Source organism: Notechis scutatus, chromosome 5 (assembly GCF_049901735.1).
Source record: "Notechis scutatus isolate UNSWTSFEM ecotype Mainland chromosome 5, rNotScu1.2, whole genome shotgun sequence".
Classification (NCBI taxonomy): Eukaryota; Metazoa; Chordata; class Lepidosauria; order Squamata; family Elapidae; genus Notechis; species Notechis scutatus.
In genome coordinates, this window is record NC_142013.1 from 72,071,994 (window position 1) to 72,097,821 (window position 25,828).

The 25,828-nt window shown below is 43.5% G+C and overlaps 2 protein-coding genes and 1 long non-coding RNA gene across 6 annotated transcripts in view; all 3 read left to right on the plus strand.

The window, feature by feature from the left end:
* GEMIN8 (gem nuclear organelle associated protein 8) overlaps window positions 1-16,773 on the plus strand; it is a 57,397-nt gene extending 40,624 nt beyond the window's left edge. The window contains exon 4 of the mRNA XM_026666933.2: window positions 15,153-16,773. Within this exon, the coding sequence (XP_026522718.1) occupies window positions 15,153-15,409 (257 nt within the window). The 3' untranslated portion in view covers window positions 15,410-16,773. The remainder of the gene's footprint in view (window positions 1-15,152) is intronic.
* Window positions 16,774-18,930: 2,157 nt separating this feature from the next.
* Window positions 18,931-20,099, plus strand: LOC148130530 (uncharacterized). The gene is made up of 2 exons (XR_015749979.1): window positions 18,931-18,994; window positions 20,006-20,099. It is a non-coding gene; the product is annotated as an uncharacterized LOC148130530 (long non-coding RNA).
* Window positions 20,100-25,110: 5,011 nt separating this feature from the next.
* The window catches only part of GPM6B (glycoprotein M6B), a 118,485-nt gene continuing 117,767 nt past the window's right edge, over window positions 25,111-25,828 (plus strand). For 2 of the 4 annotated variants that reach the window (XM_087967011.1, XM_087967007.1), the window contains exon 1: window positions 25,226-25,610. In XM_087967011.1, the coding sequence (XP_087823137.1) occupies window positions 25,607-25,610 (4 nt within the window). In that variant the 5' untranslated portion in view covers window positions 25,226-25,606. Of the gene's footprint in view, window positions 25,611-25,828 lie in introns of all 4 variants that reach the window. The other 2 variants (XM_026666931.2, XM_026666930.2) reach the window with 2 other exon arrangements.

Genomic DNA, 25,828 nt, shown 5'->3' on the forward strand with positions numbered 1-25,828 from the left:
CGGAGAAACTATGCAACATAAACTGGTTGGAGCTTCGCGCCGTCCATCTGGCTCTCCGCAGTTTCCTCCCCCAGGTAGGCGGCCGTCACGTTCTCATCCTCACCGACAACATCACGGCCAAAGCCCACATCAACAAGCAGGGGGGTACTCAATCATTCCGCCTAATGAGGGAGGCCGAGCACCTCTGTCGGTGGGCAGAGTCTCACCTACTTTCTCTCAGGGTGGACCACATCTCGGGCACCTCCAACACCCGAGCAGACTGGTTGATGGTAAATGGTGTGTCAAGCTTCTTATTGACCCAACTAACCCCTCCATTGCCCAAGTGCTTGATTTCCTTCAGGAGGGTCTCAGTAAAGGGCTGTCCCCCAACACGCTAAGACGGCAGGTAGCCGCTTTGTCTACAGTCATCTCCGGTGGAGAGGGCAGTTCCCTCTCTCACCATCCCCGTATTCGAGCCTTTCTGAAGGGGGCCACAAATTTGCGTCCCCCGGCCCTTCACCGATACCCGACCTGGGACCTCAACAGGGTCCTTACCTCCCTCACAAAGCCACCTTTCGAACCCTTAAGAGAGGTTTCGCTTCAGTTTCTATCCTACAAAGTAGTCTTCCTGGTAGCGATCACGTCAGCCCGTAGGATATCAGAGATCGCTGCCCTGTCTGTTAGGAAAGACCTTTGCGTCTTCCACCCCGACCGGGTGGTCCTCCGGCTTGACCCTTCCTTCTTGCCCAAGATTAATTCGGTCTTCCATAGGGCTCAAGAACTTATACTCCCCAACTTTTGCCCCAGGCCAACTCATGAAAGGGAGAGACTCTGGCACACTCTGGATGTCAGACGTGCCTTGCGGATTTACATTAAACATACTGAGACCTTCCGCAAGTCTGAGGCCCTGTTTGTATCGTTCCAACCAAAGTCACAGGGGCTCAAGTCTCCTCCAACCACCATAGGTCGTTAGATAAGGGCGACCATCGCCAAGGCATATCAGGCTCAGGCTCTCCAGGTGCCCAGGGGTATCACGACTCACTCCACTAGGAGCGCGGCTACGTCAGCTGCCTGGGCTACCCAGGCTCCAATAATCGACATTTGCCGGGCAGCGACGTGGGCCTCCCCGTCACCCTTTATTAGGCATTACAGAATCGACAGATACGCCTCAGCTGAGGCTTTCTTCGGTAGGAGGGTCCTTCAGAGGGTTCTCAGGGAACCCGAGGGGACTGCAGACCAGACGGCGCCCCTCCCGTAGGACAGGCCCAGCTTTGGTATGTCCCATTCTCTGGATGCTCCGAGCAGTTCTAAGGAGAATGGGCGTTGGTTCTTACCTGACACGCCATTTCTCTTCGAGCTGCGAGGAGCATCCAGCCCCTCCCTTTTTCTTTCACCGTCTGGTGGGGTCTTGTTTCGGCCAATGAACCTTTAAGTCTAGTCAGATGAGAGCATGGATTCCTGTTTCCTCTCGTCTTCGCATAAACTGGGGGGAACGCTCCAATGGAGGCACGTGACGGAGGGAGGAGCGTTCCTCAAGAATTAGCTCAGCCTACAAGAGCAGAAGACTGAAGCACCACCCACTCTCACTCTCTGGATGCTCCTCGCAGCTCGAAGAGAAATGGCGTGTCAGGTAAGAACCAACGCCCAATTTCATGAAAAACATTTTAGAGGACAATTTCCAATTTTTTAGATTCAAGTCTTATACTAGCAAGAAATGAGAATTCTAGATTTGGGAATGAGAATTCAGTCAGTGGATTAAGTTCTTAAGTGAGTAAGTGGTTTTGTGGCATTTAACATGCAGATTTGCCTAGCAAAGATATTATGGGGCTTTTTTGTTTGTGTAAAATCTTGTTCTTCATCAGTGCTCTGTCATACCCAGTTGGCTATCAGTTACCTGTACCAAATGCACTTTGTAAATAAATAAAATGGAATATATGACTTTAGTTTTCAGATACTTCATTAAAATCTTACATATGATTGAACTTTCAGCATTTAAAACTCCCCCAAGGTGGCTTGCAGAATAAATAAAATAAACATTAAGCATCAAAATTAAACATAAAAAGCCTGCAGTGATGATAAAAAATATGCACTCTATCTTCCAACATGCTAAAACTCTGAATCTATTGTATTGCGTCTAGACGGACACACCAGGCAGACACAGGAGCTGAAGAGTAACGTTTCTTTATTTGAAGCAGTAACAGATTAACGTGGCTGCCCAGCTGGGCTGGCAGCCGGCTGGCTGGAGCCGGAGCCCCAACTGCCCCAGCTGATGCCGTTTGACAGCTCCTTATATAGTCTGCTGTCAACGGCACCAACCAATGGGAACAGTAAGATGGTCCCGCTCAAAATGCGGACCAGGTTGAAGACTTAGCTAGTCAGGGACACAACACCCCTTTCCCCTAGCTAAGGACATGCGCTGCCCAGCCTTTTGGAAACACAATGGTATAAACAGGAAATTGAACTAGTGAGGAAATTGAACTAGTGGCCAGGGACGAGCACCTGGCCTGGGAAGGAGACCCTGACAACGTGGCAAGCAACCCTGCCCAGGTGACCTCCCGCCTGTGGCGGAGTAGGGGCCCCACATCCCAAGGGTTGTGGGTCAAATACTGACAGCTGCCTGCCTTGGAACCAACGCTGTAGAGATGGCAGGTCTAGCTGTGGCTTGCACAAAAAATGGCACCCCACCTGTCACAAGGCAGGAGCCTGAGAAGGGGAACCAGATAAGATGGTGAATAAACCTGTCTGGTGACCGCCTGCATGGGGTAGGGTAGAGGTGCCTGAACCCTAAGGCTGGAGGCTCGTTGTGCTCTCCTGGCCCCCTTGGGACAAGAACATCCAACCTCCCACCTACCTAGCTTTCCCCCCTGGGGGTGTAGTGCTAATGACAAGGGAGACAAGCCAAGGTGGGAGAGACCCTGGAGGTGGGTGCATGGAACTTCCTTGTTCAACGCCTGACACCCCCCTCCCCCTAAATACCGGATCCATCCCCCCAGAGCCATTGGAAAAGGGGGGGCAGAGAGAATTTTTATTATCTGCATCTCTGCAGAGCCAATGGCTGCACCCATGTCCACAATGGTGAAAAGCCTGAAAATGGAGAAAGGCCTGGAGCTGAACGCAGCAGGCCCACGAAGAGCTGCACCCGCAGTAGGCCCATCGCTCGGCAGCCGGTGGAAGTCGAGGAGGCGCTCGGGCTGTCGGCGGCCACGGCGGAGGCGGCAGCGGCGGCGATGGCCGGGACGGGGAGGCGACTGCAGCGGAGGTCGCGCGGCGGCTGCGGAGAGAGACGACGGCTGCGGATGCTGCGCGGCGGCGGCGGCAGGACGGAGGCCGCGGCGGCGGCAGGAGAGGCCGCGCGGCGGCGGCGGAGCGAGGCGACGGCTGTGGAGGCCCCGCGACGGCGGCGGCAGAAGAAACGGAGGCGCGGCGGCGGCGTAGCGAGGCAGGCGGCGGCAGAACGGAGGCGCGGGCTGAAGAGTGGAGGCCGCGGCGGCGGCGGCTGCGTAGGCAGCGGCGGCGGCAGAACGGAGGCCGCGGCGGCGGAAGAGCGGAGGCCGCAGCGGCGGCGGAAGAGCGGCGCGCGCGCGGCGGCGGAAGAGCGGCGGCGGCGCGGCGGCGGGCGGAAGAGCGGCGGCGCGCGGCGGCGGCGAAGAGCGGCGGCGCGGCGGCGGCGGGAAGAGCGGAGGCCGCGGCGGCGGCAGCGGAGGCGCAGCGGCGGCTGAAGAGCGGAGGCGCGGCGGCGGCTGAAGAGCGGAGGCGCGCGGGGCGGTAGCGGAGGCCGCAGCGGCGGCAGCGGAGGCGCGCGGCGGCGGCGGAAGAGCGGAGGCGCGCGGCGGCAGCGGAGGCCGCAGTGGCGGCTGAAGAGCGGATGGCGCGGCGGCGGCAGCGGAGGCAGCGAGCGGCGCTGAAGAGCGGAGGCGCGGCGGCGGCTGAAGAACGGAGGCGCGGCGGCGGCAGAAGAGCGGAGGCCGCGCGGCGGCAGCGGAGGCCGCAGCGGCGGCTGAAGAGCGGATGGCCGCGGGCGCGCGTAGCGGAGGCGCAGCGGCGGCTGAAGAGCGGATGGCGCGGCGCGCGGAAGAGCGGCGGCGCGCGCGGCGGCGAAGAGCGGCGGCGCGGCGGGGCGAAGAGCGGCGCGCGCGGGCGGCGGAAGAGCGGAGGCCGCGGCGGCGGCAGCGGAGGCCGCAGCGGCGGCTGAAGAGCGGAGGCGCGGCGCGGCGGCTGAAGAGCGGAGGCCGCGGCGGCGCAGCGGAGGCCGCAGCGGCGCAGCGGAGGCGCGGCGGCGGCGGGGAGGAGCGGAGGCCGCGGCGGCGGCAGCGGAGGCCGCAGTGGCGGCTGAAGAGCGGATGGCGCGGCGGCGGAGCGGAGGCCGCAGCGGCGGCTGAAGAGCGGAGGCGCGGCGGCGCTGCTGAAGAACGGAGGCGCGGCGGCGGCAGAAGAGCGGAGGCGCGGCGGGCGGCAGCGGAGGCCGCAGCGGCGGCTGAAGAGCGGATGGCCGCGGCGGCGGCAGCGGAGGCCGCAGCGGCGGCTGAAGAGCGGATGGCCGCGGCGGCGGCTGAAGAGCGGAGGCCGCGGCGGCGGCAGAAGAGCAGAGGCTGCGGCGGCGGTAGCGGAGCGCCGCGGCGGCGGCAGCGGAGGCCGCAGCGGCGGTTGAAGAGCGGATGGCGCGGCGGGCGCTGAAGAGCGGAGGCCGCAGCGGCGGCTGAAGAGCGGAGGCCGCAGCGGCGCCCTCGGCGGGAGCGGCTGCAGCGGAGGCGCTCGGCGTCCTTGGCGGGAGCGGCTGTCGGGTCGCGCGGCGGCGGCAGCGACGGTAACAGCGGCCGGATCGGTGGGGGGGGGTGGAAGTGTAGTCTCGCCGGCCTTCACGGCCTTGAGGCGAAATCTGGACCTCTGCTAGAGGCTGTAGGCTTTTGCGCTCTTGTAGCGCCCACGGGGTGGGGGTTTTTTCGCCAGCCTTCACGGGCCTTGAGGCGACGTCTGTTCCTCGACTGGGGAGGCTTTTCAGACTTCTGCGCTTTTGGTAGCGCCAACGGGGGTTTCGCCAGCCTTCACGGGCCTTGAGGCGACGTCTGTTCCTCGACTGGGGAGGCTTTTCAGACTTCTGCGCTTTTGGTAGCGCTAACAGGGGTGCCTTTCGCACGGGAGGCTAGAGTGCCTGTCAGGCAGTAACTTTCTCCTCAGCTCAGGGAGACTTCTTTTCCTCAGCTCAGGAGACTTCTTTTCCTCAGCTCAGAGAGACTTTTCCTCAGCTCAGAGAGACTTTTTCTCAGCTCAGAGAGACTTTTTCTCCTCAGCTCAGGGAGACTTTTTTTCTTCAGTGACTTAGCTTCTTGCCTGGGTGTCTCTTCTGACATCCCATCCTCGTCGCCAGTGTTGTATTAGTCTAGACGGACACACCAGGCAGACACAGGAGCTGAAGAGTAACGTTTCTTTATTTGAAGCAGTAACAGATTAACGTGGCTGCCCAGCTGGGCTGGCAGCCGGCTGGCTGGAGCCGGAGCCCCAACTGCCCCAGCTGATGCCGTTTGACAGCTCCTTATATAGTCTGCTGTCAACGGCACCAACCAATGGGAACAGTAAGATGGTCCCGCTCAAAATGCGGACCAGGTTGAAGACTTAGCTAGTCAGGGACACAACACATATGATTGAACTTTCAGCATTTAAAACTCCCCCAAGGTGGCTTGCAGAATAAATAAAATAAACATTAAGCATCAAAATTAAACATAAAAAGCCTGCAGTGATGATAAAAAATATGCACTCTATCTTCCAACATGCTAAAACTCTGAATCTATTAAACTCATATAAAAACACAAGACAACTGTAGAAATAAGTGAAACTTCAGGACAGTGGTGTCACTTTAAAGTAGTATGCCAAAGACAAAAGTAAACTTGAACTATTCACATGTTTCCTTGATAAATAAATTATTTTGTCAATTTGCCTATTACGAAGTGACAATTCTTTGTCTACACTACAATTCACACCTTGATAAAGAAAACAAACAGAAACTATAATGAACCTTTGGAAAAGTTTTGTGAAGTAAGATTGGACAACCAATCAGCCACATGAAAACACATAAAATAAGTGAGGCTATCTGCTTAATGATATACAATATGATTTAGAATAATTTCCCTTTTTTTGCCACAGCTGGCTGTCTCATGTTGCTCTTGTCAATGTGGCTACATGACTGCAGTGTGTAGGGGTTGGAACTGCTATGCTATACAGTATACACTTCTCTTTTATTTTCCCAAGGAAACTTTTAATAGTTCCAGCCAGTTCTCTTTATGATTTATAAACAATTAAAAACAATCCTCATTCACTTAAAATTCTTCTGAGTTACAGAATTGTGCAGAGATATTTTGAAAACTTTTTAATTGAAAAGTATAATTGGCTTGATAATAGTCAAAGTACTCTGGATGGTATATCTTCTTGAAATTGGCATCAGATGTAAATACATGCATTCCCTTTCTGACAGTATTTGTGTATACCTCAAGCTCATCCTTTTTCAACAATTTTCCACAAAGATTTTTTTTTTAATCTTTGGGTCATCAAGTATACAAACAGAATACAAATTTGATAAATGAATTTGCCTACATACATTAAAGTTAGCATCAAATAAACTATTTTCAAACTAACTCATAGTAACTAACAACAAACCAAATCTCATTTGATAAGAAACAAAAACAAAAGTTGAATTCTTTGGTTGTATGTAGAAAGATGGAATGAGAATAGGAATGTAGGGCACAGAGGTCATAAACCAGGATATAGAAGACATAGATTTAGGTCCACTTTCAAGTACTATGTTATTTGGGGCCTACCTAAACCACAATGTTGTTGTCAGAAGTGTGTGTGAATCTTTATATCTTTATCTCTATATCTATCGATCGATCGATAGATAGATAGATAGATAGATAGATAGATAGATAGATAGATAGATAGATAGATAGATATAGATATAAAGATTTAGGTCCACTTTCAATTGCTATGTGACAAAAAATATAAAGCATATTTACAACATATCATAAATGTGTAAAGCATTATTAACCACAAATTGTAGGAGGTTGCTGTGTCTCTAGCCAGCAAATGGGTAAATAGTGACTGGAGAAATCTGAGTTTTCTGATAGTAATTTTCTGAGTTTGGTCATAACGTTCATCAAAAAATATTATAAAGATAGCAGGAGACAAAGCCAGCATACAATCAAAGGAAATCTGTAGAAATCCTCTAAAACTAGCAAGAGTTTAGGTGAAGTTGATTTAATCTGGCAGCTTTAATTAATGGATTAGGGTTGATATTTTTAATCTAAAAATTATGAATTGCACAGATTTCTTGATAGAAATAATTTAAAATTTAAAAAATATGAAGGACACCTAGAAGAAAGTGATAGGAGGTAAATATCACTGAACAAAGTCCCACTTTATACCCTCTCATGGGGCCTCTTGCAAAACTGACAGGCTTGTTGCCAAGAAGCATGGAAACAATTTTAATTTTTTTTAAAAAAATCTTCTAGAGACAAGCTTTATGTCTATCAGTGAAACTTATCCTTTTGTGCGGATACCAATAGTTACTCAGACAGCTGCTAGACAGCTGGAGGTTCTATTCCTGGCTGTAGCATAGCTGCTTTATTTTAAAAGCTAACTTGATAATCAAATAGTTGTTTAACTCTTGGAAACTTTTATTTCTGGGGTTACAGAGGCAGTGTGTTACGCTTACTCTGTTCTCCTTTGTTCATCTTAGTGCCACAAATGGAATGTTGGTTAGAAATATTCTTAAGCTTATGTATGCTGAAACATTGAAAAGATTCTTTTAAAATTCCACATAGTATCCAATTTTATACAGTAATCCATCTGTTGCATTTGCTTTCAGAAAATCTAGAGAAATCAGTAACTTCTTTGTAAATTTAATTAAAACTGTAACCGACTAGTTATTAACATTATAATTTAAAATGCAGCAAAATGTGGCATTTGCCCAAATTAAAAAATGTATGTTAAAGGTGTCCTATTTTGCTCATCTACTTTATTGATTTTTTAAAAACCCCATTTTACAACCCTGCAATCCTTTAATTCAAGCTAGAATCGGGGCAACTGAATGGAGCTGAGCATTTACTGGCCGGATGTCCTTCCTGATGCCATGTGGAGTTCATAGCAGAGTTCATAGCAAAGATCCTCCCTGGAGGATCCCAGCCCACACAATCTCTCTCCATCAGGGAGCTTTGCTCCATCCGGATCCCCAGTGGTTCAAACTGTCCATGTGGCACTTGAGCGGCAACGGTTGAGAGAGGCTAATCTCCCAGAGAAAGTTATTCTCACCATCCAGGTGTCTCGCAAATCATCCATCTATGATGCCACCAGGAGGGGTTTTTTGTCAATGGTGTCATAAGGAGGATCTTTCACCCACCTCAGTTCAACTGGCAGAGATTCTACGTTTCCTTCAAGAGGGCCTAGAGAAGGGATTAGACCCTAATACCTTATGACGCCCAGTAGCGGCCCTTTCCTCAGTGCTATCCTGGGATTCATTTCCTTCCTTGTCTCACCATTCTTCTGTCAGGAGATTTTTAAAAGGGGTTTCTAACCTTCATCCCCCAGTAGTACACAGGTATCCTTCATGGGACCTTTCTAAGGTGCTTCAGGCCCTGACGGAGCCACCATTCGAACCCCTTAGGACAGTGTCTCTGCAATTCTTGAGACTAAAGGTGGTTTTTCTGGTATCAATCACATTGGCTAGAAGGGTGTCAGAACTCGCTTCCCTCTCAATCAGGCAGGATCTATGCACCTTTCATGATAATAGAGTTGTTCTCCGTCTAGATCCCACCTTTATCCCAAAGGTCAGTACCTGGTTCCACAGGTTCCAGGATATTGTGTTGCCAGATTTCTGCCCCCTTCCGCACCACAACTTAAGTGCAATGGCACACCTTAGATGTTAGGAGAGCCAAAACATATGCCTTATCACACACACTGTGGCCTGATACAAAACCAGGCTGTTCCCTTAGGGAAGTAAAACTCTTGACTCCATTTGATTGAAGTGAAAAGGCACTTTTACTAAGACATGCTGATTGCAGTAGAGTCAAGCGGAACCTAAAATTCTCATGTGCAAACACAGAACGAAAACCCCTAGTTTCCCCTAGCCCTCCCCCTATGGTCCATCCTTGTTGTTTCTCAGCTGTCAATTCCCCCCTCCCAATTTCCCATCAAAAAGCCTTATTGCCCATTTGTTCCCCTCCTCCCTTCCCCAGTTGATTACAGAACGTTGGCATGGTGCCAAGCAAAATCTGGTAGATACCACACCACCTCTGATCTCAGATAGAGTGCTGTCACAAAGGGCTCAAGCACCGTGGCAGAACATGCCTATCAGTCCACAACTGATGGGATCCGGAACATGACACTCCTGGGTAGGACAAATCAAGATACTTGGAGAGCAACAATCCTGTGGTTCCAAGCCATAAAAGGCTTTAAAGGTAACCTCGCATTGCACTGGAAGCACCAGTGATTCTTGAATTGCACTGGAAGGCAAACCAGTATAGCTATAACCAGTATATCAAGAGTGATGTCACATGTGATTGTGCTAATTAACCCAGTGCCATTAACCATCTGCTAGGTATATGTTTTGCTATAATATATTTGTAAATACAACATTCAAGATTATTTCGTACCTTTCCTAACATGTGAACCCTCCACCATAGGCCTATGGTGTTTGAGATTTTCAGGGCTAAGAAGAATTGTTCCCATGCACTGATATGATTGTATTACTATTGTTATAGCTATAAATTATAAAAATAGCATATCACACATTCTGTTATTTATTTTGTACAAATGATCTCCTGCAAGTTTCCTATATAATTACTGTCTGTGGGAATTTAATAATATTTGATTTTTTAAAAACTAATGTTATGAATTAGTTACTTAAAACAATGGTAACAACATAACTTGAAACAATTGTTTATATTTGCAGATTATATACAGCTTAGTTTTCCTTTAGGAAAGAAACAGGTTTAACCCATCCTTTCCCAGCTGAAACCCTAACCCTTTTTTTTTGCTAGAAAGAAAAAAGCAAAAAAACACATGTTCACATTCTAATTTGCAGGATTATTTTTATGTGCAAAAGTATTTATGCAAGAAATATGTGCAAATATTATAGTAGAAAGTTGAAAGATGCAGATAAAATAATGTAATTAGTTAATACAGAATAAACTTTAAAAAGTAACATAATAGCCATGATTATGCAAGGATGTTAAGAATTTAGGACTTTCCTGGATTACTATTTATTTTTACTCTTTGATTGGCTAGACAGTGAACTTGGCTTGACATAAAAGAATGTCTAACCATCCAAAAATATTTTAATATTATTTTCTATTATACATTTTCCTTTGTTATACATCATGTTTCCATTTCTGTAATGGCAGTATACTGTCTGTATCAAATCTCTTTTGAATAGACATATTATACACCATAATTGTAGCTATTATTCTCATAATATATACAATATAATCTTCACTTCTAGTTGCTCTATAAAATTTAATGTAATCAAATGTGATCCAATGATAATAATGCTTATAATGTTATGCTTACATATATCTATATATAGATTTACCTCTATTTTATTAATCATCCTTAATTATAAATTTACTAACTTCTGCTTCTGTTTTCTAACCATTTATAAAATAAGTCCCATGTTTAATAATACTCTGTTTCTTCTTTGTCCTTAATTTCCATCGTTAATTTATCCATTTTGGCACAGTCTAGTATTTTCTTTATTACATTTTCCTCTACAGGTATACTTTCATTTTTCCAGTTTTGTGCATATATAATTCTCACTACCGTTATTACATGTAATATTAAATATATAATTCTTTTGTTGTATTTCCCCAGTAGTATAGCTAGTAGGAACAATTCTGGTTTTAAATCTATTTGTTGTGCTATCATTTCTTCTAACCACCTTTTTATCTTTAACCAATATTTTTTTGCCATTGGACAAGTCTACCACTTATGGTAATAGGACCCCAGTATCTTTTTACATTTCCAGCACTCTGGCAATACATTTTGGAACATTTTTGCCATTCTTGCTGGTGGCAAATGTCATCTGTAAAACATTTTGTAAAGATTTTCTTTGTATGCTGTTGACTTCGTTAATTAGTTGTTTCTTTCCCAAAGTTTTTGTCAGTTGTCATCCAAAAATATTTTATACACATCATATTGAGGGATGAGAGCCAGTTTGATGTAGCAGTAAAGGCACCAGGCCAGAAACCAGGAGACTATAAGTTCTATTCTTTCTTGAGAGTTTATGCACCAGAGACAAATTCCTTCTGTGTCCAATCACACTTGGCCAATAAAGAATATTCCATTCCATTCTCTCAGCCTACTGGGTGATCTTGGGCCAATCATTCTATTTCAGATCTGGGAAGGAGGCAATGGGAAACTACTTCCAAAAATGTTGTCAAATAAAACACAGGGACTGGTCACATTGTCACCAGGAGTCAAAGGCTTTTTCTAAGGCTAAATAGGGATATTAGCTTGTTCTATCTTTTAAATAATTACATGAAAATCGTGAAGAACTGGAGTCAAGGGATTTTTCCCTTTCTAGTACCATCCCAGAAAAGAATTACATGCTTTTTTTGGATTCCTCCAGAGGAAGCCTTGCAAATTGGTGACAAGGCTAATAATAAACATCACAACATGGAAAAGGAATGAGTCCTAAAACTATGATATTTGATTGCACTGTTTAAGTATCAATTTTCCATGAATGTAGTGTGTGTGTGTGTGTGTGTGTGTGTGTGTGTGTGTGTGTATTGTGAGCTGCAGAGAATATTTTTTTTTCCACCATAAAATATATTGCAGATGTTCTGGAGGATAATATGGCAAGAGGCTTAACTCTGAATGCAAGCTGAAATGGACTTCATCTGTGTAGATAAAACAATGTCTGCTAACATAAGAGAACTTTCTGGCCCATACATCCACACTTTTCTCCTACAGAGTTCTGAATAATGTTTGTAAAATCTTCTCTGGAGATTACACCAATTCCCTGAAGCAGCCCAGCTGAATTGGAATAGACAGACTTGAAGAATCTAAGTAATAAACTATTAATACCTAATGTACTAAAATGGTTGTACTGACAGAATTACAGAAGTCTTTCTGGACTAAGATTTCACTTGATTTGGGAGATTTGGACTCCAAAATATCAAGGGAGGGGTGGGACAAATACATGCAACCCCAATATATTATTTAAATGTGAGGAGCGTTTGTTCAACTTTACATGTCATTTTGCAGCTATTTTGATTTTATATATTGTAGTTAGGCAGATTGGGAACTAAAGTACACACTAGGAGTTAATTTATCAATTAATAATTTTGATAATCATAGCTTGCAAACATTCAGGTTTAACATTTTAAAAATCATATAAATGAAAAATATACATGAAAATAATATCATAGGCAGGTTAAAATGTAAAACTGAAACTGCATACAAAATAGCTTTAAATTACTTTAGAGATCTTGTTCTCTAAAATGTTGTAGTCTCAACCTAAGTGAGATTTTTTTTTTTTTCTGAAGCTGTTCCAACAATCTGATTTCCTTGAAGGTATTTCTAACAATAGATCTGAATGGGAGAACAGGGTGTGGCCTGAAGGACCTAAACCATTCAGGGCCTTAATTATCAGCTACAATTTAAATTGGGATGAAACAAGTAGGAAGTCATGCAGCTGTTGAAACAAGGTTGAATTTCCTGTATACAGCCAGGCTGAGCCAGAAATTTAATTTTCTAAAGGTGTTCAAAGGCATGCCTCTATAAAGGGCATTATAACAGGCTACATGTGTTAAAGAAGGCATATATTGCTCTTGCAATATTAGTTATCCATTGCACAAAAGAGTTATCCATTGCACAAAACTTAACTTGACCATAGCCAAGTTCTAAACAAGTAGATTCAAGAATTCCCAAATTCTACACCTTCATTTTCAATAATATCTAAGTGACCCCTTGATTTCAGGTCAGTGCTGTTGGATAATTATACTTCTGATTAGTCAAGATTTAGTTTCATGTTGCTGTTCAGACTAAAACCATTGTCATTTTCTAGCAACAGTTTAAATCTAGAAAAGTCTCCTTGAATGGAATGGAAAGTAGAGATTGGCAAGTAGCATTCATGGTTTTTGAAGTGCTGAAACCCTGAATCACTTTCCCCACTCCATGTGGCTTGTGTGTTCAGTGTGTTCAAGTTGCATGTTAAAACATGCGTGGTAGTGTCTAACTTTGGAACCTTTTGGTAATGCTCGTTGGACCTTGTATGTGTGTTTCTTTTTGGCAGAGTTGAAGACTTGCATGTTCCAGGAACTTTTAGAAGCGTTGTGTGTTCACTTATTCCATGGCATATTTTGAAAGCTGTGCTGCTCCTTTAAGGAAGATGGTTTTTATTCCAATTTTAAACAATTGTTAACTTCTTAAGAACTCAGGATGATCAGGGTAAAAATTCAATATTAAAAGAATGTTCTCCTTGAAGATAACATCTTTCTTTTTAACTGTTGGAAACAATAAGTAAGAATTGTATCTCCAGTATGACTTTAGGCTCACACAGCTGTTCTTTAAGGAGGCCAGCACATGTAGCCATTTCTTTTAAATATGTGCTTTTGGCAAAATTCCACAAATCAGTAAAAACAGTGGTGTTTTGTAAGGGGTGTGTATATATAAGGATTTAAAACAAGTTAAAGACAATGATTTTTTAAAGTTATGCCAGAAACATGTTAAATATTTTTTTACAAAATACGTATTTCATTTATTATAATCACCATCAATGTTCCATATTCAGTATAGTTATTATCATCTAAATACCAACCCTTTAAAATTAGCATTCCAAGTGGGTTCATAGACTCAGTTGTGTAAACAAATTACTCACTTTTTCAAAACTGGTAATAGGTTTAATGTAACGTATTTCTGTGAGAATGTAAGTCAAAATTTTGATTGTATTAATCATAAAGTGAAGTTTTTCAAGCAATAACTTTCTTAACACGTCTGTCTGAATTGCAATCTTGTCTATACAAGTTAGAGTTGTGTAAATTTAGCAGATGTAAACCATATCAACAGCTGTATCACAAAATTAGCTTAATTTGAGCATATATTTTTTTGTCAACTATCTTCACTACCAGCGATTTGGCTGAGTTTATATTGTCCTGTTTGCATTATTTTACTGCCACAGCTAGAAAACAGTTTAGGTCTATTGGTTTCATCTTTATGAAACATTAAAAATTTAATGTCTCTGTATATGTTACTTCTTTTTTTTTTTCAATTTAAGAGCTGCTCTAGTAAATTCTTTACCACTTTTTTTAGTATTTCAACAAAATGTATTTTTTGAATCTCCTTCGGTTTTGTTCATCATCTCAATATTTTTTTTTATTTCTACTATAATTTATTAACATTGTTATGTCTTAACCACTTATTGCATTTATAGTGCTCGGGCAGGTGAAAGCCAACATACTTATTGCATCATTACATGTGTATTCATCTAGCCATCAAGCTTCTGAATGTTTTACACTCTTCCCTTTATTTGTATCTCACCAGATTCAATCAATATTATCCCCACAAGAATGTTCTGATATTGGTCCAAACTTAAGTCATTAAATGGCAAAGTGAGGGCTATATCTAAAGATACTAAATATATGTTACACTGCCTGTAAAATTAGACATTCTGACTTTTCAACCATTGTAACATTCTTACTCTGTTTTGCTATCTAAGTTTAACATGTGTTATTTTGAACTCTGGTTTATGACTGTAATAAGCACTATTTTATTTCTCACGCCCCCTCCCGCAATTTATATATAATTACTCCTGTTTTGTATAACCACTATGTGTTGATCATCATAGGCATTTTAAAAAGGGATCACAGATATTGGGGAATGGTCAGGATGATACAATACTTTTAAATCCAAATGATTTGTGACATAAGTACTATTGTGGCCAAAAAAGAGCTGATGATCAATGCCATTTTTCTAAATTAGGAGTAGTATTCCCTTTATGTAATAGTATGCTTCAGTTCATAGTGGACTGGTTGACCGTGGTTGAGGGTTTAAAATACAAACAAGAATTCTTGTTTTAAAGGTATACACATCTTTAGACAACATACCTAAGTTGTACATTGCTGGCATCATTTGGGATTCCCATAATTAAAAAAAAACTCATGAAGTTCTTTGTGTTCTTTTTTACATAGGGAAACAGAAACAGCTGGAGGCAGAACACCAAGAGATGTATGTGGAAGCTGACCACAACCTTCACTTGTGCACAAGCCGGTCATCACAGCCCCCAGCTGAGAAGCCCGGTGAGAGAAGAATGGCTGAAATGAGAAAGCTCTATGGCAAAGGTGCCAACAAAATACAAGCAATGGAGACCACCATGCAACTCAACTTTGATAGGAATTGTGACACAAAACAGCCCAAGTACTGGCCAATTATTTCTCTGAAACTCTGAGTTATGTGCCTCTTTCCTTTTTTGGAGATTCAGAGTTGTATATCCTGATGTTCAACCAAGTAGAAGGATTAAGGGAATGAATCAAGAGTCAGCAAAAGACCTTTTTAATTTTCCTTTCCCCTTTCCAGCACAACTTTGAATTTGTCTGCCAATTTCCAGAGTCTATTCCAACTCAACAGGAAAAGCTGAATCAGTCATTTGTACAGGGGATAAGGAAAACTCTCTTTTAAAGGGTATTTCAACTAATTTAATCTTGGCATGTGTTAGCCTTGTAGGAAATGATGTAACATTTGTTTTTGTTCACTTGAGTTAGGGAAAAGGCTAAAAACTATCAAAATTCAAACATTTTTTAAAATTGTTTTTAGTGCTATGCAGGTTTTGATGTAGAACTTTAAATGCAGCTATTTTTTGCAACCATTTATTTTCTAGGAGGCACCTATATTAATTAGACAAAATATCTTAAATTACTGTAATTTGGTTTTTGAGATTGGGTTGAACTGCATGTAGAGAAAGTTTCTCCAAAATGAAAAGTTCGGCTTTAGGATTTTAAGTCAGAAGCAAGCATTGTTTACTTTCACAGAACTAACAGAACAAAAAAAAAACCAATCAGATTAAAATAAACATTTTTATTTATTTTGAAGTTGTATTTAACCAATCAGGAAGAAAAATAAATTAGGCATGGGGTGGAGAAGGAAAGGGGTCATATGTGTGTGCATGTGATTCTTGTCATAGATATAGTGGAACAAAGTTTTAATTCTAATCAAGCCACATTCATTTCCCCTCCATGGCTACTGACTTTTCTCTCTTGTCTTACTTAGCTGTAGAAACTCAAAATCCATTTTTAGAAAGGTGGTTCAAAACTAACATTCCTGTTAACTGAGAAAGAGGCAGTTATACATATGCATAAATAAATATGCTGGCTGATATTTCTGCCTTGTGAATATACATGTTAGGCATTCTATGCAGTGGTGGGATTCAAAATTTACTACCACCTGTTATGTGGGTGTGGCTCTGTGGGTGTGGCTTGGTGCTCATGTGACTGGGTGGGCATGGCGAATTCACCGTCACGGTAAGGTGGGGCGGCACCTTGCTGTGAGTGACATCGAGTTGGCCATGCCCAGTCATATGACCGATGCTGCAGAAACAGGGCAATTGCCTACGTATGTACCTTTCCTCCCCTCTCTGCCCTTGGGCTGACAAAATAAGGAGAAGGAGGAGACTTGACCAGACTTTTCTGCCTCCTGCTGCCCCCTGCTTCGTGCATGCACAAATGGGACAAATAGTGACCATCAGCTGTTTTTTTTACCTTTCTCTGGCTGCACCGAACACGCAATTCAAGCGCACACAGATAACAGCAACACCAACCATCAGCTGTTTCTTGCATCGCCGGGCTTGCCAAACGTGCAATTCGTGTGCGCGCAGATAACAGCAACACTGACCACTAGCTGTTTCTTGCATTGATAGGCACGGGAAATGCGCGATTCGCACGTGTGCAGATAACAGCAACACCAACCATCAGCTGTTTCTTGTATTGCTGGGCATGCCAAACATGATTCGCATGCATGCAGATAACAGCAACATCGACCATTAGCTGTTTCTTCGCTCAACTGAGGTGCGGCAATCTGCTCTGACGCACGAATCAGCTGAGCTAAGAAACAACAAAACAGGAGAGGTAAGAGCGGAGGCAGGTGGGTGGGGCCAATCAAAAATTTTCCCTACCGGTTCTCCGAACCCATCAAAATTTTCCCTACCCGGACACAAGAACCTGTCCAAACCGGCTGAATACCACCCCTGGTTCTATGGTTTTTAAACATTTCCTTTGGATAATCCTTTCCCTGAAACAGTACCTCCATAGACATACTATGCTAGATGTGATTAATTGAAATAAGATATTTGCATCCTTGCCATTCAAATGCTCCCAATTGGTACATCTCCATTCAAAGATCTTCCTTAAAATATATTTAGCAGCTATATTAATAAAAAGCTTATATTTTATCCATTTCTACATTCAGAACAGAACTTCTATACATAGTGCATTTTGAGAACATGCGCCATGATCTCTTTTCCAAGTTTAAGTTTTGTTTTGTGGAAAAAAAAAAAGTTTTATTCAAGATTTACTTGCATAGATGGCCTTTGCTGCTCATGTATATTTTTCTCTGTAAGTTTTTCTATCCCTCTTCCCACATCATTATAGTTGTGCTTTTAAAGTTGTGTGTATATGTATATGTATGTGTGTGTGTGTGTGTGTGTGTGTGTGTATATATATATATATATATATATATATATATATATATATATATATATATATATATATATATATATATATATATATATAAATTAGACCCAGGAGATAGGCTTATTCTATTGGAAGGCCTGCTCTCTGCAATGATTGCCCTTAATGGGCCTTCCAAAAGTCAGTAAAAACATGGCTTTTTGCTTGGATCTTAGGACCAGCATGATTGGAATTCCTGTCTGGAATGTGAGTTTCTGGTTACTCTTAAACATCTTGGTTCTTCATTGAAATTGTTTAACTTACGTTGTTTGTATATCACTTGGAGTCACCGTGTTTGAGTTGGACAGTTATATGGATTATTTTAATAAACCAATCAAGATTTCCTATGCCATTGTTTGGATGAATTATTGTAGAACAATTTGCACAATAAAATGTCATTTGGAAGTACTATTGGAATAATTGCTATTGTGAGATTCTCAGCCTTGTTCTGTTATTTGGTAAAAATTCAAAATGGTGTCTGCTTCAAAAAAAATAAGATTTTGGTCAGAGGGTTGTTGTCAAATCTATTGAATTATTTTCAGAAAGTATGCTCTTTAACAGTACAGAATGATTTACCGTATATACTCGAGTATAAGCCGAGTTTTTCAGCACATTTTTTGTGCTGAAACCCCCCCCCCCTCGGCTTATACTCGAGTGAGATTCCCCTCTGAAAAAAAAATGGTGTGGAGCTCCGGAGCTGGGCAGCCGCTTCCCTGCTTCCGTGTTTCATTTGCAACTTTTAAGCATGGGGGTAATCGGAAGCAGAAAAGTTCTTGCATGAGGATATATTGTTTTTTCTTTTTTTAACTGTTTTTAGGGGGGGGAAAGACCCACCGCCATGTGAGAATGCTCAGACACGAAATCTATCCGCCCGAAAATAAGTGTGTGTGTGTGTGGGGGGTATTTTTAACAGAGGGAAGATGTAGGGAGAAGGCAAAAGCGACGGAAGATCCTTCAGGGGAAACTGAGGGGGAGACTCACCCTTGGTTCAGATGAGCCCCCTTCCCCGCCCCTAAGGAACCAGAGGCAGCCAGCAAGGGCAGGCAAGCCCCACTTCACGGACTCCGTCCGTCCTCGCTCCCACCCACCCACCCAAAGCCATGAAGTCCCCCAATCGCGCAGCCCAGAATCGCCCTCCCCTCAGGGGGCAGCAACGACGCCAGTGTTTCCCAAGACAAAGCTCCGCCGTGCAATGGCGCCCTGGCTCTAGGCTCGCGGGCTCAGAAAACAACGAGCCGAGGTCGCTTCGGCTCCGCTCACCAGCTTTTCCTCAGCCCCAGCTGCTTTCAGTCCACTCGGGAGGAGGGGAGGAGGTGGTGGCGGCGGCTTGCATTGTTTTCTGAGCTCTAGGCTCGCGGGCTCAGAAAACAACGCGAGCCGAGGTCGCTGGCTCCGCTCAGCTTCGCTTCTCCTCCTCCCAAGCGGACTGAAAGCAGCTGGGGCTGAGGAAACGAAGCTGAGCGGAGCCAGCGACTCGGCTTGCGTTGTTTTCTGAGCCCGCGAGCCTAGAGCTCAGAAAACAACGCAAGCCGCCGCCACCTCCCCTCCTCCCGAGCGGACTGAAAGCAGCTGGGGCTGAGGAAACGAAGCTGAGCGGAGCCGGCGACCTCGGCTCGCGTTGTTTTCTGAGCCCGCGAGCCTAGAGCCAGGGCGCTTTCATTGCACGGCGGAGCTTCTTGTCTCGGGAAACACCGGCGCCGTTGCTGCCCCTGAGGGAGGGCGATTCTGGGCTGCGCAATTGGGGGACTTTGTGGCTTTGGGTGGGTGGGTGGGTGGGAGCCAGGACGTTGACTTTAAGTGCTGCCGACCAAGTGTTTCACAAATACCAGTGGGACCTCCGTCCACCACCACCCCTCCCTCTTTTGCCTCCTTCCTTCTGATCAATCAGGTTTTCCCAGTATTTGCTCACAGCTGCGTTTTCTCTTCTGCCGTGCTAGGCGTTGAACGCGGGATTTCTGATTCCCCTTACACGCGGGGGATATGCCGCGGGGTGTTTTCTTCCAAACGCCCCACGGGCAGAGAACACTGACTTTCATGATAGTGAGATCATTTCCCAAATTAATTGATTCACTAACCCAAAAGAAGAAGATGTTGATGACAGTGGGAGGCAGGAGTCACTCTCTCCCTTGCAAGAAAAAAGCAAGAGCCGTTCTTATGATCTCTCTCTCTCCCCGTAATACAGTCAAGCCCTTTCCAGCATGCACGATCCGCCCCCGCCGCTTTGCACCTTGCAAATGCAAAAACCCCGGGATTTTGCATTTGCAAGGTATAAAGCTGCAGCGGCAGATTGCTCGTTCTGGAAAGGGCTTGACTATTACGGGGAGAGAGAGAGAGAGAGATCATAAGAACGGCTCTTGGTTTTTGCTTGCAAGGGAGAGAGTGACTCCTGCCTCCCACTGTCATCATCATCTTCTTTTGGGTTAGTGAATCAATTAAACCTTTCATGATAGTGATATCGTTTCCCAAATTTCCCTTAAATCAGGGAAGAAATCACAAAAAAACCTTTGGACTGAGAATAAACCTGTTCCCACGATGCCATTTTTGTTCACTGCAGTGTGAAAAGTGTGAAAAAACACACTTCTTTTTCTTCATCTTCTTGTTCCCTACTGGTCTCTTTCAAAGAGGAAATTGTGAACATCAAACTTATTCTCAACTGTCCTAGTGAAGGTTTTTATTGGTATCTATTTTTATTTTTGAAATTTACCAGTAGCTGCTGCATTTCCCACCCTAGGCTTATACTCGAGTCAATAAGTTTTCCCAGTTTTTTGTGGTAAAATTAGGTGCCTCGGCTTATATTCAGGTCGACTTATACTCGAGTATATACGGTATTGTAGTTCATTTTTTAAACAGAAGTCTGTTAAATAATCTTTCTTGAAAGGGCTACAGTTAAAGTATGATTGTATTAAAATATATTTTAAACCCAGAGTTTATTTGAAAATATTCAGAGTTTGAAAGCCAAACTATTCAAATTACAAAATTTTATTAAAACACTTGTCTTTTGTGAGTTACTCTATTACATCTTTCACTCCCATGCATCTGATGAAGAGAATTGTAACTACCAATTTTTTTTAAGTTTGAAAGGTAAAGAAAATTGCAATCCTACAGTATGTCTCTTCAATCAGAAATTAGTAATTAAAAGTTTTAGCTTACAAGTATAGATGCAGTCCAACTAATACTTATGCCCATTTCAAAAATATTTGGGAAGAAGGTGAGAGAGAAGTGCAAGTCTACTGAAAAATTAAAATCAGTTAAGACCAATTTCTTATTTACCTTATGGTTTTAACCTATTTGGGAGATACAAATTAGGGGCTTCACTTCAGATATAATAAACTGGCATTTTCTCTTTAGTTCTACTTATTTGCATGAAGCAGAATACTGTATATTCAGTTTGCTGTCTATTAATTTAATCAAAGTATGAGTTAAATTTATGTTTTACCGAGAAAGAAATAAAGGGAGACTAGTATAGGTCTATTTCAAGCCATTTAGCTCTCATCAGCTAGCCATACCCTTCTGGGATTCAAATCCAGGCTGCTTAAATGTAGATGTATTAACCTCTACGCTACGGGTTCTCCTCATTAATACATCTACTTAATATGTAAGCAGCACAGGTTCGAATCCCAGAAGGGTATGGCTACTTGATGAGAGCTAAATAGCTTGAAATAGATTCATACTAGTCTCCCTTTATTTCTTTGTCAGTAAAACATAAATTTAACACAAAAATAGTTAAGAGCAGATAACGAAGCAAAAAACAAAAACAAATCACACTGAAGAAAGTTCCACGACAGACCAGGATAATTAATTACAAACTTCAAGAAGATAACCAGGTACCGTCTGTTGGAAGAACGCCAACCAAGATAAACCTCATCCAGGAAAACCCACTCTTCGTCTTCAGCATTTGCAAGCACGCAGGTCCAAACTCTTAGGCAGATCTCACACCTGCAACCCATGAAGAAGATCATGGCCGAGTAGACCACGTTTTTCCCTGATCCTCTCCTCCCTGCGTGCCCTAGGATGGATAGGGAATGGGCCTGGGTCCTCCTCTGACTGCTCAGCCAGCCTCTGCCCTTCCCCAGCCTCCTCCACAACATCCAGAGCCACACTTCCACTCCCTGTTGGCTGTTCCTCCTCTCCCTCAGAGTAAGTCTCCACCAGGGGAATGACAGAAGCAGTATGCTCCATCCCATTCTTGGGTAGACCAGGTTGCCTTGATAGAACAGTCCCACCAGAGAAAAAATATTCAACGAAATGTGAGTTAAAATGATGAGTGTACATGGTTGTAATTCATGGCTGAGTTTTTTTTCACACTCAACTTCAGCTCAAGCCTTCTCCCCAGTTCAACATGATACAAAAAAACAACAAAGACAATATAATTTGCTAGGGGATACTTACAAAATTGGCTCATCTCTCAGTCAACTAAACATACTGTAACTGCATTTATCAATTACTTATTTTATAGGCATAAGAATGAGCATGAAGGAGAGATAGAAACTCAAACCTTCTGAATATTTAAATTCAGATAATCACTCTGACAGGACAATATAATGCACAATAGATTCACATGATGACCTGCTGGAATCAATAATTGTAACTGAGTAAGCAATTTTTCATTTTCCATGCTCCAGCTGATCAGCATAAGTAGTTGCCAATTGCTATATAGGAGTGTGTATTACGGAATTTTGGGTTAGAATTGCAGAACTTGCTCACTGAGGCCAAATGGCAGAAGGCAACCTCAGATCATTCTTTGTGGGGTTTTGTGGGCAGAAAACCACCTCAACAAAGGCAGGACAGACTGCACAGCACAGCTTCTCCCTCATCACTTTGCTTCTACTGCCTTGTGACTTAATCTGATGTCTGAAAGAAAGATGCCCCATATCTTGTCAGCTAAAATATATAGCCAGTCCCTAAGGCATTGTTTTCAAGAGAGTGGCACCATGCTGCAACCTAGTCAAAGATCTTTTACCAGCAAAGGATTGAGAAAAGTCACTGGGTGAACACCCAGCCTTTTCAAATCAGCAATGAATGGGCTCAAGAGACTGGGTATGGCCAAGGCAGCGTTGGATCAACTTGAAGCAGTCCTAGGCTACGTTAACAGGGATAGAATCAAGACCATGTTATAATGCTTTGGTAAGACCACACTTGGAATATTGCATTCAGTTTTTGTCACCGCAATACGTCCCCCCCAAAAAAGACATTGAGACTCTTGAAACGAATGCAGAGAAGAACAACATTTGAGGCTCATTTGTGAATCAGTGGACATAGTCTGACTGCCTTCTTCAGGATTGTGTTCTTCATAGGCATTTATAGACAAGGCCCCAAAGGAATTAAAATGAATGTGGAAGATACTATCTTAGAAAAGTGGTTGTAATCTTTAAATGAGGCACGGTTTCCCTTTTAATAACTCTAGATTCACAGTATAGGCTTCAACTATTATATTATGTTGCTATCTCTATCCAAATGTTACCATCAAATTCCAAAAATACTTAGCCCACAGACAGGTTCAGTTCTATCTTCAAAAGAAAGAAAAGGCTGCGGCAATGGAAAGACCATATAGCACACAGTGCCCATTTCAGGAAGGATTTTTTCCCCTTTTGCTCAGTGGAAGGAATGCAATCTCTGCTAAACCAAAACAAAAGATTGTGTAATTTCATTTGCATACACAAAGAGTCAAAATATGAGTTTCCAGCTGCTCTTCAGATTTATATATCCAGTTTAATCAATCCTGAAATACTATAGTAAACTAGTGAGTGTTCACAGTGAAATGCTGAGTCAGTGGATTACATTTTCAATGCGCCAATGTCTCCCTTTTTCTTTTGAGATTTTGAAATAATTCTAATCCTAAATTTGCAGTTGAAATATTACTCTTTGACAATTCACAATAGCAACAGAGACTATCGGGGATAGGGTGGGGGAGAATAAGAGATTAGAGAGGAATTGAATAGCATGAAGTAAATCTTTTCAGTATCTTCTTTCAAAATAACGAAACAAGTCTCATCAGTATCTCTTAATAGGTCTCACTTAACTGGGATACCTGCACTGGGTTGGTCACATTAATGTTTTCTCTCTAACTAGCATCTAATTTAAGGAAGACCTACACATCTGAGTTTTCTGGTAACACGGCTGGAAAAGTTAAGTGAGAGTGCAGACACTTCATTTTTTTTTTCTTAACCAAACACTAGAGAAAGACAAGTCAACTGAGTGCAGCATCTGCTAGGAACAAAGAGTTTATCTTGTATTGACTTTGGTTATCTGCATTCCTGGCATCCTCCCAACCGGGTTGAATTACTGCCATTCCTTCACATCTGGAATTTCTTATCTTGCCCTGCCGGACTAATTACTTCATCTTGACTTGACTGGACTTATAATTACAGTTTTTGTTTACCATGTTTTGGATTTGATTCTCTGCAGCCAAAGGTTGTTCCTGGGAGAGTTTTTCTCCAGGCCAGAAGGTAAAATTGGAGCTAATAAAGGAACTCCTACTGATTATCTGACTGTGTTGCCTTTCTGCCACGCCCCAGGTCATCACAGTTTACATTCTTCTACGAGCATATTTGTCATGGGTTTCATCCCACCAAGTTTCTGTTACTCCAACTATATCATATCTACCTTCATGTATTAATAATTAAAGTTCACCCTGTTTGTTCCCCAATTTTTTTGCATTTGTATATAGGCATTTGAGATCTTTATGTCTGACTCTGAGTATGCTTCCTATGTCTCCTATTGGGTGTCTAAGTTTGTCTTCCTTCCTATCCCTCCTTACCTCATTATTTGATTTGTTTTCTAGAGGTTTTTGCTTTGAATTAGGTCCTGCAGATCCTAAAGATTGGTCATCCTCCCCCCTCTCAGTTTTAGTTTAAGGCCCTCCTGATACGTTGAGTCAATCATTTTCCAAAAACATTCTTCCCAGTTTTTATGAGGTGCAGCCCATCCCTTGCCAAAAGCCCATGATGAAAATAGTGCAGACCATGGTCCAGGAATCCAAAGTTCTTTTGGCAACACCAACCCTTTAGCCAGTGGTTGACTTAGAATCCTTTGTTCTCTTACTGGATGTTGAACTTTAGCACACTATTATACTAACCTAAATGACACATTTAGTTCTATTTTTGCATGTTGCATGAACCTGTTCAGTGGTGGCTTCTCCATAGTTAAGCACACAATGTGCTATTGAATCTGTTTTGAGACTCTGTTCACACATTCTGAAAGCCATGGTTTAAATATGGAAAGCCACGATTTATTACACAGACCCATGGAATCGCTCAATACACATTTTAAAATCACAATTGCTGGCGGATAGGATCAGCTGTAACATATCATTTGCTTTTGTGATTTGGGATGCAGTCTCCTGAACTTCACGTTTGAAGTTCATTCATTCATCCATTCATATGGCTTTCATTATGAATATTTTGGCTTCTTTAATCTTCGTTGACTAAACACATGACAGAAACCTAGGCTCGCCCTTCGGAGGGGTGCTGACGGCGGTCTGAAAGGGCAGATCTAAGGGCCCCCTCTCGACACAGCTCTCCCGAACCAGTTTTGGCTTCTGGTGCACTAGAAGAGGCGCCCTTCTAACCCTTTTGCGCTTCCTCGGAACCCGGGTAACTCAGGGGAAGTTACCACAAACGGCAGCGCAGCAGCAGCAGCAGCTCCCGCGTCCCATCCTCTCACAAAGGCGCGAAAAGAGACACTAATAGCCATCACACCCCGGCCGCCTTCTCCTCGGTGGCTGCTCAGCGCAGGCGCCGCCTCTTTGGCTGTGGCCGCCGAGGGAGGGACCCAGCCGAAGAGGGCTCGGACTTCGAGCGCTGATTCTTCGACTACGCTGGGCTCCTGCCGTCTCCTTTCCGAAGCCGAGAAAGTCGACCTCGCAAAGCAACTCCACATCGCCGCCCTCCCCCTCAGCCGAGCCATCTATCCGCCTGTGAGAGACTATGGGTGAGTAGAGCACCGCAGCTGCGGTTGGGCTTTCCTCCTCCGTCTCCGTCCCCCCCAAAAAAAAAAAAAAAAAAAAAAGAAACAACCCTAAAGTTCTCCGTCTCCTCATTCACCGTTAATTTCTTCCTTGCCTGGTGGTAACTTTGGTTGGGAAACGAAGCGTAATAGCCCCCACGTGGGTACCTTGACCACGATATAATGCATGTTACAGAACGATC